The sequence below is a fragment of the Oryx dammah genome, unplaced genomic scaffold, assembly GCF_014754425.2.
Source record: "Oryx dammah isolate SB20612 unplaced genomic scaffold, SCBI_Odam_1.1 HiC_scaffold_7, whole genome shotgun sequence".
Lineage (NCBI taxonomy): Eukaryota > Metazoa > Chordata > Mammalia > Artiodactyla > Bovidae > Oryx > Oryx dammah.
In genome coordinates, this window is record NW_024070191.1 from 33,578,674 (window position 1) to 33,597,245 (window position 18,572).

An 18,572-nucleotide genomic window follows, 5' to 3' on the forward strand; every position below is an offset into this window, starting at 1 on the left:
ATGGGTAGCATGGGCATGTAGAGAATCCGAGTGGTACCTGGCATCTTTGGTAAAATCCATCTTAGAGTAGATCCAGTAGATTCTTTAGCCTAACCTGTGGTCATGGTGCTAGTTCTTCTGTGACACATTGAGGTGACAATGAGAAGGTGAAAGATACTCGCCTGGGTTCCCCAATATGTGGAGTAAGAGCTACAAGAATAGGAAAGGATAAATATAAACACCTGAAATTACCAGGATAGAAATTAGCAAGCAGAATGTATTCTGGATGAAGAAATCAATAGGCAAAGTAGAAAGTAATTTGAATCAGATTACAATGGAATGTAATGAAAACCAAGACCATTGCAAAAGGATTAGTTAGCAGATCTAACAGGGCTGACATCAGAAGACCCAAAACACCTTCATGGTCAATATAGCATCTGTATCCAAGCATCCTACACCCAAGTGCAAGTTCTTGTTATAAATAAATAAAATGGGTAAGACTCTACTAGCATTAGTAAAGAAACAAATCAGGGATAACAGTACTTAAAGATGAGACAACACTGTATGGCATCAAAACCATTGATTTAACAACGAGGAAAAAACAAATAAACAGCATTTACAATTGCACTGATCTCAAACACTAACAAAGTAATGCTCAAAATTCTCTAGCCTAGGCTTCAACAGTCTATGAACAGATAACTTCCACATGTTCAACCTGAATTTAGAAAAGGCAGAGGAAGCAGAGACCGAACTGCCAACATCCATAGAAAAACCAAGAGAATTCCAGAAAAGCGTCTTCATTGACTATGCTAAAGCGTTTGACTGTGTGGATCACAACAAACTGTGGAACAGTCTTCAAGAGATGGGAATACCAGACCACCTTACCTGCCTCCTGAGAAATCTGTATGCTGGTCAGGAAGCAACAGATAGAACTGGACATGGAACAATGAACTGGTTCCAAATTGGGAAAGGAATATGTCAAGGCTGTGTATTGTCACCCTGCTCATTTAACTTATATGCAGAGTACATCATGTAAAATGTCAGGCTGGATGAAGCACAAGTTGGAATCAAGATTTCCGGGAAAAATATCAATAATTCTGGATATGCAGATGACACCACCCTTATGGCAGAAAGCAGAGAGAAACTAAAGAGCCTCTTGATGAAAGTGAAAGAGGAGAGTGAAAAAGCTGACTTAAAACTCAACATTCACAAAATGAAGATCAAGGGATCTGGTCCCATCATTTCATGAAAAATTGATGGGGAAACAGTGACTGACTTTATTTTTGTGGGCTCCAAAATCATTGCAGATGGTGACTGCAGCCATGAAATTCAAAGATGCTTGCTTCTTGGAAGAAAAGCTATGACCAATGCAGCAGCTTTGTGTGACCTTGTGTGAACCTATGGACAACAGGCCACCAGGCTCCTCTGTCCACGGGATTCTCTAGGCAAGAATACTGGAGTGGGTTGCCATTTCCATCTGTGACAATAGTCTAGAAAAGGAAAGAAAGTGAAGTCGTGTTTGACTCTTTGCGACCCCATGAACTGAAGCCTACCAGGTTCCACCATCTATGGGATTTTCCAGGCAAGAATACTGGAGTGGGTTGCCATTTCCTTCTTCAGACCAACCTAGACAGCATATTAAAAAGCAGAGACATTACTTTGCCAACAAAGGTCTGGCTAGTCAAAGCTATGGTTTTTCCAGTAGTCAGGTATGGATGTGAGTGTTGGACCATAAAGAAAGCTGGGCGCAGAAAACTTGATGCTTTTAAACTGTGGTGTTGGGGAAGACTCTTGAGAGTCCCTTGGACTGCAAGGAGATCAAACCAGTCCATCCTAAGGGAAGTCAGTCCTGAATATTCATCAGAAGGACTGATATTGAAGCTGAAGCTCCAATACTTTGACCACCTGATGTGAAGAACTGACTCATTAAAAATATCCTGATGCTGGGAAAAATTGAAGGCAAGAGGAGAAGGGGACAACAGAGGATGAGATGGTTGGATGGCATCACTGACTTGATGGATATGAGTTTGAACAATCTCCTGGAATTGGTGATGGATAGGGAAGCCTGGTGTGCTGCAGTCCAAGGAGTTGGACATGCTGCAGTCCAACTCACAAGGAGTTGGACATGACTGAGTAACTGAGTAACTGAACTGAACTGAACAAAGAACAACATGAGTAGAAATAAGTATGTGAATAGCATAATATATTTTAAGGAAATAATGTGCATAATTTTAAAACTTAGAAAAATTTATACCAGTTGTCTTTACTGGTAAAATTTAAAAATTAAGAAATTATACTGATTTTATGCAACATTACCTAGATTATAGAAAAAAGCTATATGCTGTAATTCATTTTTAAGGATAAAAGAACCTTAATTAAAGGGCTTCCCCGGCACAGTAGTAAAGAATCTGCTTGCCAATGCAGGAGCTGCAAGACATGGAGCTTCTATCCCTGTGTCCAGAAGATTCCCTAGAGTAGGGAATGGCAAGCTACTCCTGTATTATTGCCTGGGGAATCCCATGGGCAGGGGAGCCTGTTAAGTTACAGTCCATGGGGTGGAAAACAGTAGGACAGAATTAAACACACACACACACACACACACACACACACAAATCTTTGATACAATATCTAATGAGACTATTTCAAGGATGGATTTATGTATGCTTATATTTCTTTTTTTTTACCTTTCACTTTTATGTTTTAATATAAATTTATTTATTTTAATTGGAGGCTAATTATGATCACAGAATTCTCAGTAAAAGTTATAAACTGAACGTAATGAAACCTGCACACACATGCACTAGCACACACATTACAGAATTTATTGGTTTATTTAAGGAATTTTAAAGAGTGATTATCTCGGTGGAGAGATTATAATCTTCTATTAAAAGGGAACTTACTGTATTATAAGGGAAGGTGTCTATAAAATCTTATCATTAACATCATATACATGATGGTCTTTCTCCCTGAAGTCCGTAATGAGGCATGAGGCCCCTATTATCTTTTATACTTGATTTTGAATGTGATGCACCAGCCAGCAAAGCAAAGCAGGAAAATATTTAACAATTGGAAGTGTAACTTCATTCCTAATAATTTGATTGTGTAAAATTAAGACCTGAAATAATCCAGAAATAAATTATAATTTGTCTATATAAGTGTATGTATCAAGGTCATTGTTTACATAGTTCACAAAAATAAAGAAGCTTCTTTATATCAGCAATAAATTAGAAAAAGAAATTTTAAGACACCATTTACAACAGAACTAAGAAACATGAAATGTTTAAGAATGTGTCCAGTAAAATATGTACAGGACCATGGAATAAAAAAACTGCAAAGCATTGCTAGGAAGAATCATGGAAATATTTAACAAATTCAAAATGAATCCTTATTGTAAGATTAGAGGAATTGATATTGATGAGATCGTGATTTCTCTTCAAATTTATCATCTCTAGATACAATCCCAAGGTGTATAAATTCATCCTCAAACAAATATAGAGTTATAAAATAGAAGGGGATTTTACTAGCTTTTCAGAAAATTGTGTATATTCTACTTTTGATCGGAGAGGGCAATGGCAACCCACTCCAGTACTCTTGCCTGGCAAATCCCATGGACGGAGGAGCCTGGTAGGCTGCAGTCCATGGGGTCGCTAGGAGTCGGACACGACTGAGCAACTTCACTTTCACTTTTCACTTTTCTGCACTGGAGAAGGAAATGGCACCCCACTCCAGTGTTCTTGCCTGGAGAATCTCAGGGATGGGGAAGGCTGGTGGGCTGCCATTTATGGGGTTGCACAGAGTCGGACATGACTGAAGCGAGTTAGCAGCAGCATACCAAACTTGAAAAGTGAAAATTTCTAATAGTTGCATTGTTCATTGTAAAACCAAAATTAGTGGATCATTTATATCCTATTAACGCTAAAACCCACTGATCTATATCACACTTCAAGTGTACCTTTTGGATGCATATAACTTTCTAATTTCTAATGCTGTTTCACTGAATTATGCAGTTTCTAAATATTGACATTTTTCATTATAAAAGACTATAACCTTAATTCATTAATATCATCACTAATATCATCAGAAAAGTAATGGAAAAATGAAGCCTCTGTGGATGGTAAAATTTTCCAAAATTCTAATTTTCACTTAAGATTCAAATTCAGTTGTTTTCCTTGGAGTAACAGGCATATTTCATTCACTTTTAAAAAAATGTCTGCCAAAACCAATACAATATTGTAAAGTAATTAGCCTTCAATAAAAAAAAAGAACTCAAAATTCAAAAATCTAAAAAAAGAAAGAAAGAAAGAAATTATCTGCCAAATACCCAAGACTGAAAAACCATGGTTTGTCTGTCAGTTGTTCTCCCAAGTAAAAATGCTTTCTATGGTAAATGTGACTAGTTAATCTGTAATGCAAAAAATCATAAAAGTGTTTTCCTTGAGAATCTATCGTAATGGAGAATATATTGTGATTATGCATAAACTGAATGGGGGAAGTGTGGAGGTGCATACAGTGTTGAACAAAGTCAGGTTCTGTTTGGCAGTAAGAAGAGGGTATTGGATGCTGGTTAAGCCCAGGAACAATATCTGCTCCAACACTACAATCATATATGAATATATATGTGTATGTGTGTATTCCAGATCACTGAATCCCTTCTAATGAGCTATATATAAAACTGTGTCAGTGATAAACTGAAAAAAAAAAAAAAAGGTGCTTATGAGTGCTCTCCATTTGCCACACAATATTAGAGGAATGTTCAAAGGTTAAAATTCAACACATTTAGTAGTTTTTTACTTCTTTACCAAAGACCTCCTTAAATGAAGCTGTTGAGTACATGATGGTGAATAATACAATGACCAAAAGCTTTGATTTAAACTAGACCTCCAGCAGTTTCATATGAAATTGCTTTTACCTGATCAATGCAAATATCAACACAATATAAAAGACAAAGTCTAATTATTATTAAGAATTTGTTGACCTTATAGACACCATTAAAAATATTTTAAAGATCTCCCAAGATCTGCCAACTACATTTGGAGAGCTTATAGTTTGAACTAGTTGGCAGATAATAAACATAAAATTTTTGACTAATTTTAATAGTAAAGAAAAATTCAGTATTACGAAGTCACACACACAAACACACACTAGAGCCTAGTGTAACAAACATAGATGTGAGTTTTCTATGATAAATAATGACAAATAAATTCATGGTAAAGAATCTGCCTGCAGTGTGGAAGACCTGGGTTCGATCCCTGGGTTGGGAAGATCCTCTGGAGGAGGGCATGGCAACCCACACCAATATTCTTGCCTAGAGAATCCCCATGGACAGAGGAGCCTAGTAGGCTAGAATCCATGGAGTCACAGAGTTGGACACGACTAAATGACTAAGCACAGCTTGCATACATAATCAAAAGAAAAGTCTGCCGAGTTGAGTTTTATTTGGAAGAACACAAACTAAATTTATCCATGTGATTATTATAATAAACAAAGAAATAAAAACATATCACAACTAATTGAGGAAGAATCTTTAACACTAAATACTCCTTCTTCAAAAATATACTTCAGAATAAAATTTAGTATCAGTTTTAAGAAACTTTCTAGCAGTAATTTACAACAAATTTAATATATAATAGTGACTCATTAGAAGCAGATCCATTATATTTGATAATAAAAAACTGTTATTGCTGTTAGAGTACAATAGTGGAATACCTAAGACAAACAGTAATCGTCTTTAGTTTTTAAAAGTCAATAAATAATTATAGAATGAAATAACAAAGGTGTGTTTACTACACTCAAAAAAAAACAAACTATGTAACAAATTGGTGTAAAGTTAATGAGCTCTTTCTAGTACATTGAAAGTCTAAGTGATTTAACAAAACTGAAAGACACACAGAAATTGCAATAAATAGATAGCTGTTTCTTTTAAAGTCAAATTGCATTCAATTTAATCTTTATTAAATCCCAATCAACACACCCCTTTTAACCTGAATTGAACTACCTTTCTGCAAAAGCAATTCCAAAATTTAATCTAGAAATATAAGTTAAACAAGTGCATGAATCTATTTTAATATTTTGGAGCAATGGCCATAGGAAATTAAATATACATACACACATACACACAAGGTGATAATGGCAAAAGAATAATAACAAAATAACATTAAAGGGAATAGACGGTTCATGGCTTGATTATTGCTGCATCACCAGCACACAGAATAGTATCTGATATATATTCCAGGCTCAACAAACATGTTGATTGAGTGAATGCATGGATAATGTAATTCTCATTATAATAACATAGGCTGTGTGCAAGTGGGTGAGGAGTGACTCTTTGGTACATTTGAAATACCCCGTTAGGAACAGTGTTACTTGGAAGGTTTATTCCAAAGTTTTTCTTAAAGAGAACTAGGGAAGAATACAAAGGGACTTTTGATGTTTTAAACATTTTTATAGACTACTCCATTAAAGTTATTTTAAAATAATGGCTATATTTCTCTGTACTATATAATATATCCTAGTTTATTTATCTTACCCTTGCCTCTCTTCCCTTTGCTACCTGGTAACCACTAGCTGTGGGCTTCCCTGGTGGCTCAGTGGTAAAGAATCCGCCTGCCGATACAGGAGAGGTGACTTTGATCCCTGGGTTGGGAAGATCCCCTGGAGAAGAAAATGGCAACCCATTTCAGTATTCTTGCCTAGGAAATCCCACGGACAGAGAAACCTAGAGAGCTGACAGTCCATGGGGTAACAAAAGAGTTGGATACGATTTAGTGACTAAACAACCACCCCTAGCTGTATGTTTCAGTTTTGTTATGTCTATTATTTGTTTTCTCTTAGATTTTGCATATGAATGACAACTACAAAGGAACATTTTAGAAAAATGAGTTCACTTTGGGGTAATTTTGCCTTGCTCCTGCTGCTGCTGCTGCTGCTAAGTCGCTTCAGTCGTGTCCGACTCTGTGCGACCCCATAGACGGCAGCCCACCAGGCTCCCCAGTCCCTGGGATTCTCCAGGCAAGAACCCTGGAGTGGGTTGCCATTTCCTTCTCCAATGCATGAGAGTGAAAAGTGAAAGTGAAGTCGCTCAGTCGTGTCCGACTCCTAGTGACCCCATGGACCACAGCCTACCAGGCTCCTCCTCCATGGGATTTTCCAGGCAAGAGTACTGGAGTGGGATGCCATTGCCTTCTCCAATTTTGCCTTATAAAATATCAAAACATTCTACGAGGCTGTTAAATTCAGCTCACTGTGATATTGGGCCATTGGCTTAAGAAATGAGAAAATAAGAAAGTTGACATCTATACATCTCTATCTACTTATATGTCAGCATTTATGTCTATCAGCTGATATAATTTTCTAAATATGAAAAAATTATATAGATATATAACATTTAATTTCCAGGGTGAAAATAGTTAATGTCATAAGAGTTATCAATTCAATGCATTCCCTACTAGGAAGGGAGAAACAAGCCCTGAAAACGCAGAATCTGAACTATTATCAGCTGAGCCTCCATGTTGCTAGGAGCTGGCCTGCTGCTCACAGACAGGCTGCAGTGTTCCCCTGTTGAAAATGAATGATTTTATACAAGATCAACATCTGTAATCAAAATGGATGAAGGAAAAAGAGTAAACCACTCTTTAAGCAAGGCCCTCCACTTTATTTCTGAGAAGGGTAAAACCTGAAAAATTTCCAAGTTATAATATTAACAAAACACCCCTTTTTCCTGGCCAATGAGTAATTCTTGCTTCTTTACCAGTTTCAACCCTGGCATTAATACTGTCTTTATTCTTGTGTTTGTGTGTGCCCATTCCCTCAGTCGTGTCTGACTTTTTGTGACCGCATGGACTGTAGCCTGCCAGGCTCCTCTGTCCATGAAATTTCTCAGGCAAGGATACTGGAATGGGTTGCCATTTCTTACTCCAGGGGATCTTCCTGACCCAAGGATCAAACCTGTGTCTCCTGCATTTGACAGAAAAATTCTTTACCACTGTGCCCCCTGGGAAGCCCCTTTCTTCTTCTAGATAAGAATTATTAAAATACCCAATCATAGATGAACTCCTGGTTTCTGACAGCATCTAGTCTTGCAAAGTCCAGTCTCTTTAAACCCTCCCCAAATTAGCTAAGCCTCAATCCTCTAACTACATACTCTCATGGAGGTGTATACAGTTCCCCATGGCATTTGTTTTCCTTTGCAGAGACTATTAATAAACCCAGCTTGTTCAACTCAGATGTGTTGCAGGTAGATTTTGGGAGAATGGCATGGGCACCTATATCTTCATAAATATCCCCCACTTTATACAAGTGTAAGCTCTGTTTTTGCACTGACACACACACGTGCAGGTGTGTGCATTTATTTATTCCCGTATTCACAGATACATTGATGAGTAATAAATACTAGAGTAAATATCCCACAAAATATGGAGGGGTATATTTCTGGAAAAAAATCTGTGAGTTTTTTTTAAAAAAAACAAAATATCAGCAAAATATTGATAATATTTGATAGTCTTGGCATGTTGGACGGCTTGGTGATGAGATATAAAATGCAATAGTCATAAAGGAGAAAGAAAGTTGCAAATTGCAAGAAATGACAGACACCATTAATAAGACAAACAATAGACTTCAAGGAAAAGTTATTAACATAGAGAGGAAAAAAAGGGTAATCAGAGATTTTTTTAAAGCCACTCATGGAAGCAACCTAGATGTCCATCAGCAGATGAATGGATAGGAAAGCTGTGGTACATATACACAATGAAGTATTACTCAGCCATTAAAAAGAATGTATTTGAATCAGTTTTAATGAGGTGGATGAAACTGGAGCATTATACAGAGTGAAGTAAGCCAGAAAGAAAAACACCAATACAGTATACTAACACATATATATGGAATTTAGAAAGATGGTAACGATAACCCTATATGCAAGACAGCAAAAGAGACACAGAGGTATAGAACAGTCTTTTGGACCCTGTGGGAGAGGGAAAGGGTGGGATGATTGGGGAAAATGGCATTGAAACATGTATAATATCATATATGAAACGAATCGCCAGTCCAGGTTCAATGCATGATACTGGATGCTTGGGGCTGGTGCACTGAGATGACCCAGAGGGATGGTACGGGGAGGAAGGAGGGAGGGGGGTTCAGGATGGGGAACATGTGTATATCTGTGGCAGATTCATGTTGATGTATGGCAAAACCAATACAATATTGTAAAGTAAATTAAATAAATTAAATAAATTAAAATAAATTTATATATATTTTTTAAAGCCACTCCTATTTAGAGGAGGGAAAAGGTAAATGAATAAACAAAATTCCTTATGCAAAATGGTGAAAATTGTGAGAAGGAATGATTATTCATAAACCAAATTTTACAAAATGCAAAATCATTTTCAAACACACTAGCAATCAGAGAACTAATAATAAGAATAAGGCACCATTTGCAAGTTACCTTGTTACAAATTAAACTGATTGCTCCTAATTAGTTTTGACAAACATTGTTTGGTCATGCATCCTTATTTCCTTTTCATGAAAGAATATATACATGCAGATACACTCATGTAATGATATTGAACTTTGGAACATTAAACACTGAAATAGAATACAGAAAAAAGTTATATGCTCTAACTCATTTTTTAAGGATAAGATAACCAATGAGACCCTGAGGAAACTGCAGGATATGATCACAACTTCAGAGTTTACTCCATATTTTCTATATTATTTCTATAATGGGAATATTTACAAATATATATCCATTCACGTAAACATAAGAAAAATTGGAAACATTTAAAAAATTTTAAATGAAGAAGAATCTTATTAAGGACAAAATCTTTAAAACTTGATTTTTTAGTAAATGGAAGATATTTAATTTTACAAATTTTTAAGAATATAAAAATATTAAAGAATATACAAATTATAAAATGCAATGCATTTACTTGAAAAATATTTGGTTAACATTATTTAAATTATCATCTAATTTGAATAATAGTTGACTGCCCTTTACCTTGTAAAAATATATATGTCAAAATATCCTTTTTTCAATGTATTTCCATTATAGTAAAATGTGGCACATGACTCCTATATTAAATATATTTTTGTTATATGTATATAGCCTAACTTTTCTTTAGCTTTATTCATAAAGGGAAATTTTAGTAAACAAGTCACTAAAAAGAGACCTGGGAAAAGTTTTCTCTTGGAAATTCAAATGTTACCTTTCCATTTTCATGTTATATTTATGTCCAGGTTATATCCAAATTAATTATAATTTCCATGTTATAATTCCAACTGAGTAATTAATTACCACATATTTTAAATATTGAATGCAAATGATCAACTTTTTTTAAGATATTATTGACTTAGTTCTTATAGTTGCATGTGCCTTTGAGAATTCTAGAAATAGTAAAATAATAAAGTTTCACTAAACATAAGTATATTATATAGTTGAAAAGTTGAACACAATAGAGTACTAAGTAGAAGCTGAGAAACAAGAGCTATTAAGTGGTGGAACTAAAATGGTATTTCTTCTTATGAAATTTTAGGAATGTCAGTTTAAGAATTGTTGTGATTATAATACATGTAAACTGAAAGGCCCGGTACAGTGTGCTTCTGGATTATGCTGTACGTCAGAATGTGAGGTGAGTTTCCAACATTTATGTTGATGATTGAATTGTGATAATAGAATGCTATATAAATTGAATTAATGTAGAATTGATAGACTTCAGAAAAAATTCAGTGGAACAAAGTAGAGATGCATAAACAACCATGGGCATTAAGGACAAATATGATGAGATAAAGAAGACATCTAAGATTAGTACTGATTCTTCCATTATGCTGAAATCTCAGTTCACCGTCTTCTAATTTATCTGATAAAGAGTAGAAGAAATATATACAGTCCTGTACAAAAATAGTAATAATAATAATCAGCTCTTAAAGCAATTGTAAAGTCAAATGACTAACAGAAAAAATATAACAGAAATAGCAGACAAATGTGAAACACAATGTGTGAAAGTGAAAGGCACTGAGTCGTGTCAAACTTTTTGTGACCATGTATAGCCCCTGTATCAGTTCAGTTCAGTTCAGGTCGGTCGCTCAGGCATGTCATTTCGACCCTATGGACTGCACCACGCCAGGCCTCTCTGTCCATCACCAACTCCCAGAGTTTACTCAAACTCATGTCCATTGAGTCAGTGATGCCATCCAACCATCATTCCATCTGTTGTCCCCTTCTCATCCTGCCTTCAATCTTTCCCAGCATCTGGGTCTTTTCCAATGAGTCAGTTCTTTGAATCAGTTGGCCAGAGCACTGGAGTTTCAGCTTCAGAATCAGTCTTTCCAATGCATAGTTAGGACTGATTTCCTTTAGGATGGACTGGTTGGATCTCCTTGCAGTCCAAGGGACTCTCAAGAGTCTTCTCCAACACCACAGTTCAAAACATGTATAATATCATATAAAAAATGAATCGCCAGTCCAGGTTCAATGCAAGATATAGGATGCTTGGGGCTGATGTACTGGGATGACCCAGAGGGATGGTACGGGGAGGGAGGTGGGAGGGGAATTCTGGATGGGGAACACATGTACACCAATGGCAGATTTATGTTGATGTATGGCAAAATCAATATAATATTGTAAAGCAATTAGCCTCCAATTAAAATAAATAAATTTAAATTAAAAAAAGGAAAAAAAAAAGCATCAATTCTTTGGTGCTCAGCTTTCTTTATAGTCCAACCTCACATCAATGCATGACTACTGGAAAAAACATAGCTTTGACTAGATGGACATTTATCAGCAGATTAATGTCTCTGCTATTGAATATGCCGTCTAGGTTGGTCATAACTTTTCTTCCAAGGGGCAGGTATCTTAATTCATGGCTGCAGCCACCACCTGCAGTGATTTTGTTTTTTCTCAGTGCTTCCACTGCTTTTATTTTATTTTTTAAAATTTTTATTTTTTACTTTATTTTACTTTACAATACTGTATTGGTTTTGCCATACATTGACATGAATCCACCACAGGTGTACATGCGTTCCCAAACATGAACCCCCCCCCCACCTCTCTCCCCATAACATCTCTCTGGGTCATCCCTGTGCACCAGCCCCAAGCATGCTGTATCCTGCATCAAACATAGACTGGCGATTCGTTTCTTACATGATAGTATACATGTTTCAATGCCACCAAAAATAAAGTCTGTCTCTGTTTCCACTGTTTCCCCATCTATTCGCCATGAAGTGATGGGACCAGATGCCACAATCTTAGTTTTCTGAATGTTGAGCTTTAAGCCAACTTTTTCCACTCTCTTCTTTCACTTTCATCAAGAGGCTCTTTAGTTCTTCTTTGCTTTCTGCCATAAAGGTGGTATCATCTGCATATCTGAGATTATTGATATTTTTCCCGGCTACCTTGACTCCAGCTTGTGCTTCATCCAGCCCAGCGTTTCTCATGATGTACTCTGCCTATAAGTAAAATAAACAGGGTGACATTATACAGCCTTGATGTACTCCTTTCCTGATTTGGAAACAGTCTATTGTTCCATGTCCAGTTCTAACTGTTGCTTCCTGACCTGCATACAGATTTCTCAAGAGGCAGGTCAGGTAGTCATATATTCCCATCTCTTTAAGAATTTTCCACAGTTTATTGTGATCCACACAGTCAAATGCTTCGGCATAGTCAATAAAGCAGAAATAGTTGTTTTTCTGAAACTCATTTGCTTTTTTCATGATACAATGAATGTTAGAACTTGATATCTGATTCCTCTGCCTTTTCTAAATCCAGTGTGACATCTGGAAGCTCACAGTTCACGTACTGTTGAAGCCTGGCTTGGAGAATTTTGAGCATTACTTTGGAAGCATGTGAGATGAGTGCAATAGTGTGGTAGTTTGAGTATTCTTTGGCATTAACTTTCTTTGGGATTGGAATGAAAACTGACCTTTTCCAGCCCTGTGGCCACTGCTGAGTTTTCCAAATTTGCTGGCATATTGAGTGCAGCACTTTCACAGCATCATCTTAAGATCTGAAATAGCTCAACTGGAATTCCATCACCTCCACTAGCTTTGTTTGTAGTGATGTTTCCTAAGGCCCACTTGACTTCACATTCTAGGATGTCTGGCTCTAGGTGAGTGATCACACCATCATGATTATCCAGGTCATGAAGATCTTTTTTTTGTACAGTTCTTCTGTATATTCTTGCCACCTCTTCTTAATATCTTCTGCTTCTGTTAGGTCCATACCATTGTTGTCCTTTTTTGTGCCCATCTTTGCCTGAAATGTTCCCTTGGTATCTCTAATTTTCTTGAAGAGATCTCTAGTCTTTCCTATTCTATTGTTTACCTCTATTTCTTTGCATTGATCACTGAGGAAGGCTTTCTTATCTCTCCTTGCTATTCTTTAGAACTCTGCATTCAAATGGGTATAGCTTTCCTTTTCTACTTTGCTTTTCACTTCTCTTCTATTCACAGCAATTTGTCAGGCCCCCGCAGACAACCATTTTTGCCTTTTTGCATTTCTTTTCCTTGGGGATGGTCTTGATCCCTGCCTGCTGTACAATGTCATGAACCTCCATTCATAGATCTTTAGGTACTCTGTCTAACATATCTAATCTCTTGAATCATTTGTCACTTCCACTGTATAATCATAAGGAATTTGATTTAAGTCACACCTGAATGGGCTAGTGGTTTTCCCTACTTTCTTCAATTTAAGTCTGAATTTGGCAATAAAAAGTTCATGGTCTGTGCCACAGTCAGCTCCCAGTCTTGTTTTTGCTGACTGTATAGATCTTCTACATCTTTGGCTGCATAGAATATAATCAATCTGATTTCAGTATTGACCGTCTAGTGACATCCATGTGTTAAGTCTTCTCTTGTGTTGTTGGAAGAGGGTGTTTGCTATGACCAGTGCGTTCTCTTGGCAAAACTCTTATTAGCTTTTGCCCTGCTTCATTCTGTACTTCAAAGCCAGATTTGTATGGACGGAGGAGCCTGGAAGGCAGCAGTCCATGAGATCGCTGAGGGTCGGACACAACTGAGCAACTTCACTTTTCACTTTCATGCATTGGAGAAGGACATGGCAACCCACTCCAGTGTTCTTGCTTGGAGAATCCCAGGGACAGGGGAGCCTGGTGGGCTGCTGTCTATCGGGTCGCACAGAGTCGGACATGACTGAAGCAACTTAGCAGCAGCAGCAGCAGCAGCAGCCAGGTAGTTTTGACTTCTTATTTTGCATTCCAGTCCCTTATAATGAAAAGGACATCTTTTTGGGGTGTTAGTTCAACTTCAGCTTCTTCAGCATTACTGGTCAGGGCATAGACTTGGATTACTGTAATATTGAATGGTTTGCCTTGGAAATGAACAGAGATCATTCTGTCATTTTTGAGATTGCATCCAAGTACTGCATTTCAGACTCTTGTTGACTATATTGGCTACTCCATTTCTTCTAAGGGATTCTTGCCCACAGTAATAATAGGTCATCTGAGTTAAATTCACCCATTCCAGTCCATTTTTTTTTTCTGTGATTCCTAAAATATCGATGTTCACTCTTGCCATCTCCTGTTTGACCACTTCCAAGTTGCCTCGATTCATGGACCTAACATCCCAGGTTCCTATGGAATATTGCTCTTTACAGCATCAGACTTTACTTCCATCACCAGTCGCATCCACAACTGGGTGCTGTTTTTGCTTGGCTCTGTCTCTTCTTTGTTTCTGGAGTTATTTCTTCACCATTCTCCAGTAGCATATTTAGCACCTACCTACTTGGGGAATTCATCTATCAGTGTCCTATCTTTTTGCCTTTTCATACTGTTCATGGAATTCTCAAGGCAAGAATACTGAACCTTGTGTGCACCAGGCCCTGTATATTCCATGGAATTCTCCAGGCCAGAATGCAAGAGTGGGTAGGTAGCCTTTCCCTTCTTCAAGAGATCTTCCCAACCCAGGGATCAAATCCAGGTCCTCCACACTGCAGGCGGATTCTTTACCAGCTTAGCCACAAGAGAAGTCCAAAAGTGTAGGGTAGCGAAAATACAAAGAATCCTCACACATTAATAAATCAAAGTTGAGTCACACACCACACACACAAACACACACACACCGGCAAATGGAGTACCCAAGCAATATACAACAATGAAAAGTATAATTGTTCAGTGTGTGCCCCGATCATCTGCAGTAATTAAGATAAACACAAATAAAATGATAATACAATACTATAGAGCAGTTATCCAAATAGCAATTTTAAAAACAATGCCAGATATTATCTAAGGAATGGGACTAAAGATCTTTGTTTCATGGTGTTTTTGGAAATTTGAATTACTTTAATCCCTTTCCTGAGCAATTTTTGCATATTCCAAATAAAGTATAAATTATTATGTTAATTGATTATTATGAGTTTATGTCTTACGTATGTACCCTAGAAACATGACCATGTGTGGAAAACTCAGGAAAAAAAAAATGTATTAATTACAGGATAATTTGCAGTAGCAAATCTTAAAGGCAAATTTAATGTTTACTGTTGTTGGAATGGTTACATAAATTATTGAATATAGTACAAGAGTTAACAAGTGCAGGCTAAATATGCATGCACTTAGAAAGCAAGTTTCATAATGCAAAATATTTTAATTCCAACTCTGGTAAGTTATATACACATAAATATTCCATATATTCTTTTTGCTCATTTTTTTCAATTAGAGTATAATTCATTAGAGTAAAATTATTTTAGTGACTGCTTCTGAGTATTATGACAAACATATTCAACCTTATAACAAGCTCCACAATCAAAGGATAGGCAGTTTCATTACCAGGTCTCTCAAACCCCCCTACCTCCATGCCCCTTTGTAGATAGTTCACACGTCCACCCACAGACCCTAGTAACTACAGATCTGTTTTCTGCATTTCTGGTTTGCAAAAGCAAATTGCATTTTATTGAATCTCATGTGTGTAAACATTATAAATAGTCATCTTCAATTCAGTCACACAGTGATATCCGACTCTTTGCAATCCCATGAACTGCAGCATGCCAGGCCTCCTTGTCCATCACCAACCCCCAGAGCTTGCTCAAACTCATGTCCATTGAGTCAGTGATGCCATCCAACCATCTCATCCTCTGTTGTCCTGTTCTTCTCCTGCCTACAATCTTTCCCAGCATCAGGGTTTTTTCTAAGGAATCAGTTCTTCACATCAGGTGGCTAAAATATTGGAGCTTCAGTTTCAGCACCAGTCCTCCCAATGACTATTCAAGATTGATTTCCTTTAGGATTGACTAGTTTGATGTACTTGCAGTCCAAGGGACTCTCAAAAGTCTTCTCCAACACCACAGTTCTTAGCATTATGCATTTGAGCTTCATTTATGTTGTGTTTATCAGTAATTCATTCCTTTTTTTATTGCTGAATAGTATTGCAAGCAATCTAAGGATGTACCACAGTTTGTTAATACAGTTCCCAGTTGAGGGATATTTGGTTCATTTTCCATTTGGGGTGGTGAAAATACAGCTGCTATAAAAATATTCATAAGCAGATTTTGCATGAATATTGTTTTTTTCCCTTAGATAACTATAAATGAAATTGTTGGTTTGTACAGTAAGTGTATATGGAGTTTTATAGGAAACTGTAAACCTATATTCTAAACTGGCTATACTATTTTGAATTCCCAGTAGCTATTAATGAGCCTTGCAATTGGTCTGCAAACTAAATATAGACTCTAAAACTGCACAACATGATTTAATTTTGTCATTGCTACTTGTTTATTATTTAACCTTAAACAATCATTTTACTATTAATAGTTTCTCTGAGTTTACAGATCTTTGATCAATCAGAGTTTGGTTTCACATAATACACTTCATATATGGAGATGGACCTTATATAAAAGAACATCTCTCACATATTATAAACAGAAAATATTTTGTTACTTGTTTTGCTTTATATAGTCTTATTTTTTAGAACAAGTAAAATGAAGAAAACAGAATTTTGCAATTAGCATCATTTATTCCACTTCTGGGTCTCTTTATTTCCTTCTGTAAATTTCTGCTCAGTACCATACTCCTTATATCTGAAGACTTCCTTTACTATTCCTTGTAATTTCTATCTGCTGAAATCAATTATCTTAATTATTGTTTTCCTGGGCAAGTCTTTATTTCACAGTCATTATTGAAATATATATTTCCCAAGAATGGAATTCTATGTTGAAAGAGTTTCTTCTTCATACAGTCCTTTATAAGATGGCATTTCATTCATGTATTGCTCATCTTTGCCTCAGTCTGTTAAATATTAGGTCAATGGAACTGAACTGTAGAGTGTGTGTGTTACTTCAACATGCATAGAATGTCAGCTTCCGGCCATGGTGAACTTCATCATAGAAGGCAACAATGCCTGATTAAGTCAACAGGGAATAAAGATATGATCATAAATGTACTCTTTATCTGAGCTATAAAAAGAGGATTTTAGCTCACAAATGATAAATATAATGGTGATGATGACAGCAATGGTAATAGCTACTCCATATATTGTTTACCATATGTTGTTCAAGCACTTGTTACATTAATTCAGTTTAATACTAACAAGAACCTTATGAGAGAATGATTATTATCCCAAGTTTACAAATGAAGAATTATGTGTCTCACTCACACAAGTAAGTTAGTAAAAGTCCAAGCAAGATATTAAAACCAGGAAGCTTTTTTTAAAAAAATTTCTTTTATATCAGACTATAGTTGATTTATGATGTTGTACTAGTTTGGGGTGTACAGCTAAGGGATTCAGTTATACAAATTATATATGCATAATTCAATATTCTACAGAATATTGAGGAGAGTTCCTTGTGCTATACAGTAGGTCTTTGCTATCTATTTTAAATAGATAGATTAAATTAGGTTATCTATTTTAAATATAATGGAGTATATGAAACCAGGGAGTTTGTCTCCTGGGTATCTCCAAGAAGAAAATGGTAGAGGCAGTGTTTCTCCAATTTTGAGGAGCAAGTATGCTTCATCTGTTTGATCTGTCTCCATCCAAATGCTGGTTAGTCTGGTGGTCTTTTGATGTAAAACACAAAACTCTGGTGGACGATCCTTTTAGCCTTTGAGACAGTTACTTTTCCTCAGGCTTCATGATGAATACTCTGCCTGCCCTTTCCTTTGGAGAACTCAGCAGTAGGGCTCTGTAATCCTCTCTAGTATCAATATGGTAAGTTCCCTACCTATGAACCTTCAACTCACAAACTGTCAAATATCGCAAATGTGCATTTGCTTCCCCAAGAAACTAGAACCCGTGCTATTAACATCAAGCATGATTGAAGCATCACCCTCCATCTCCTATTCCTGATGATCCTTTAGCTCTACCATCTCTCACCTGGTCTTCCTCCTCCAGTCAGTAATTCTTACCTGTTCACTCGATGCCAGCCCCTGGATACCAGCTATTGTGCTGTACTTTTCAAGATATTATAAGATTTAAAATATTTATTGTTTGGGTTTTTTGAAGTATTATTTTTGTGAAAAGGACAATAAATATGTTACAGTATAGATATGCAGATGATACCACCCTTATGGCAGAAAGTGAAGAGGAGCTAAAAAGCCTCTTGATGAAAGTGAAAGAGGAGAGTGAAAAAGTTGGCTTAAAGCTCAACATTCAGAAAA

At 36.5% G+C, this 18,572-nt stretch overlaps 1 protein-coding gene across 1 annotated transcript in view; it reads left to right on the forward strand.

Annotated features, from left to right (window-relative positions):
- The window catches only part of LOC120865697 (disintegrin and metalloproteinase domain-containing protein 18-like), a 111,611-nt gene that overhangs the window by 31,779 nt on the left and 61,260 nt on the right, over window positions 1–18,572 (forward strand). The window contains exon 12 of the mRNA XM_040243015.1: window positions 10,503–10,598. Coding sequence (XP_040098949.1) covers window positions 10,503–10,598 — 96 coding nt within the window. The remainder of the gene's footprint in view (window positions 1–10,502; window positions 10,599–18,572) is intronic.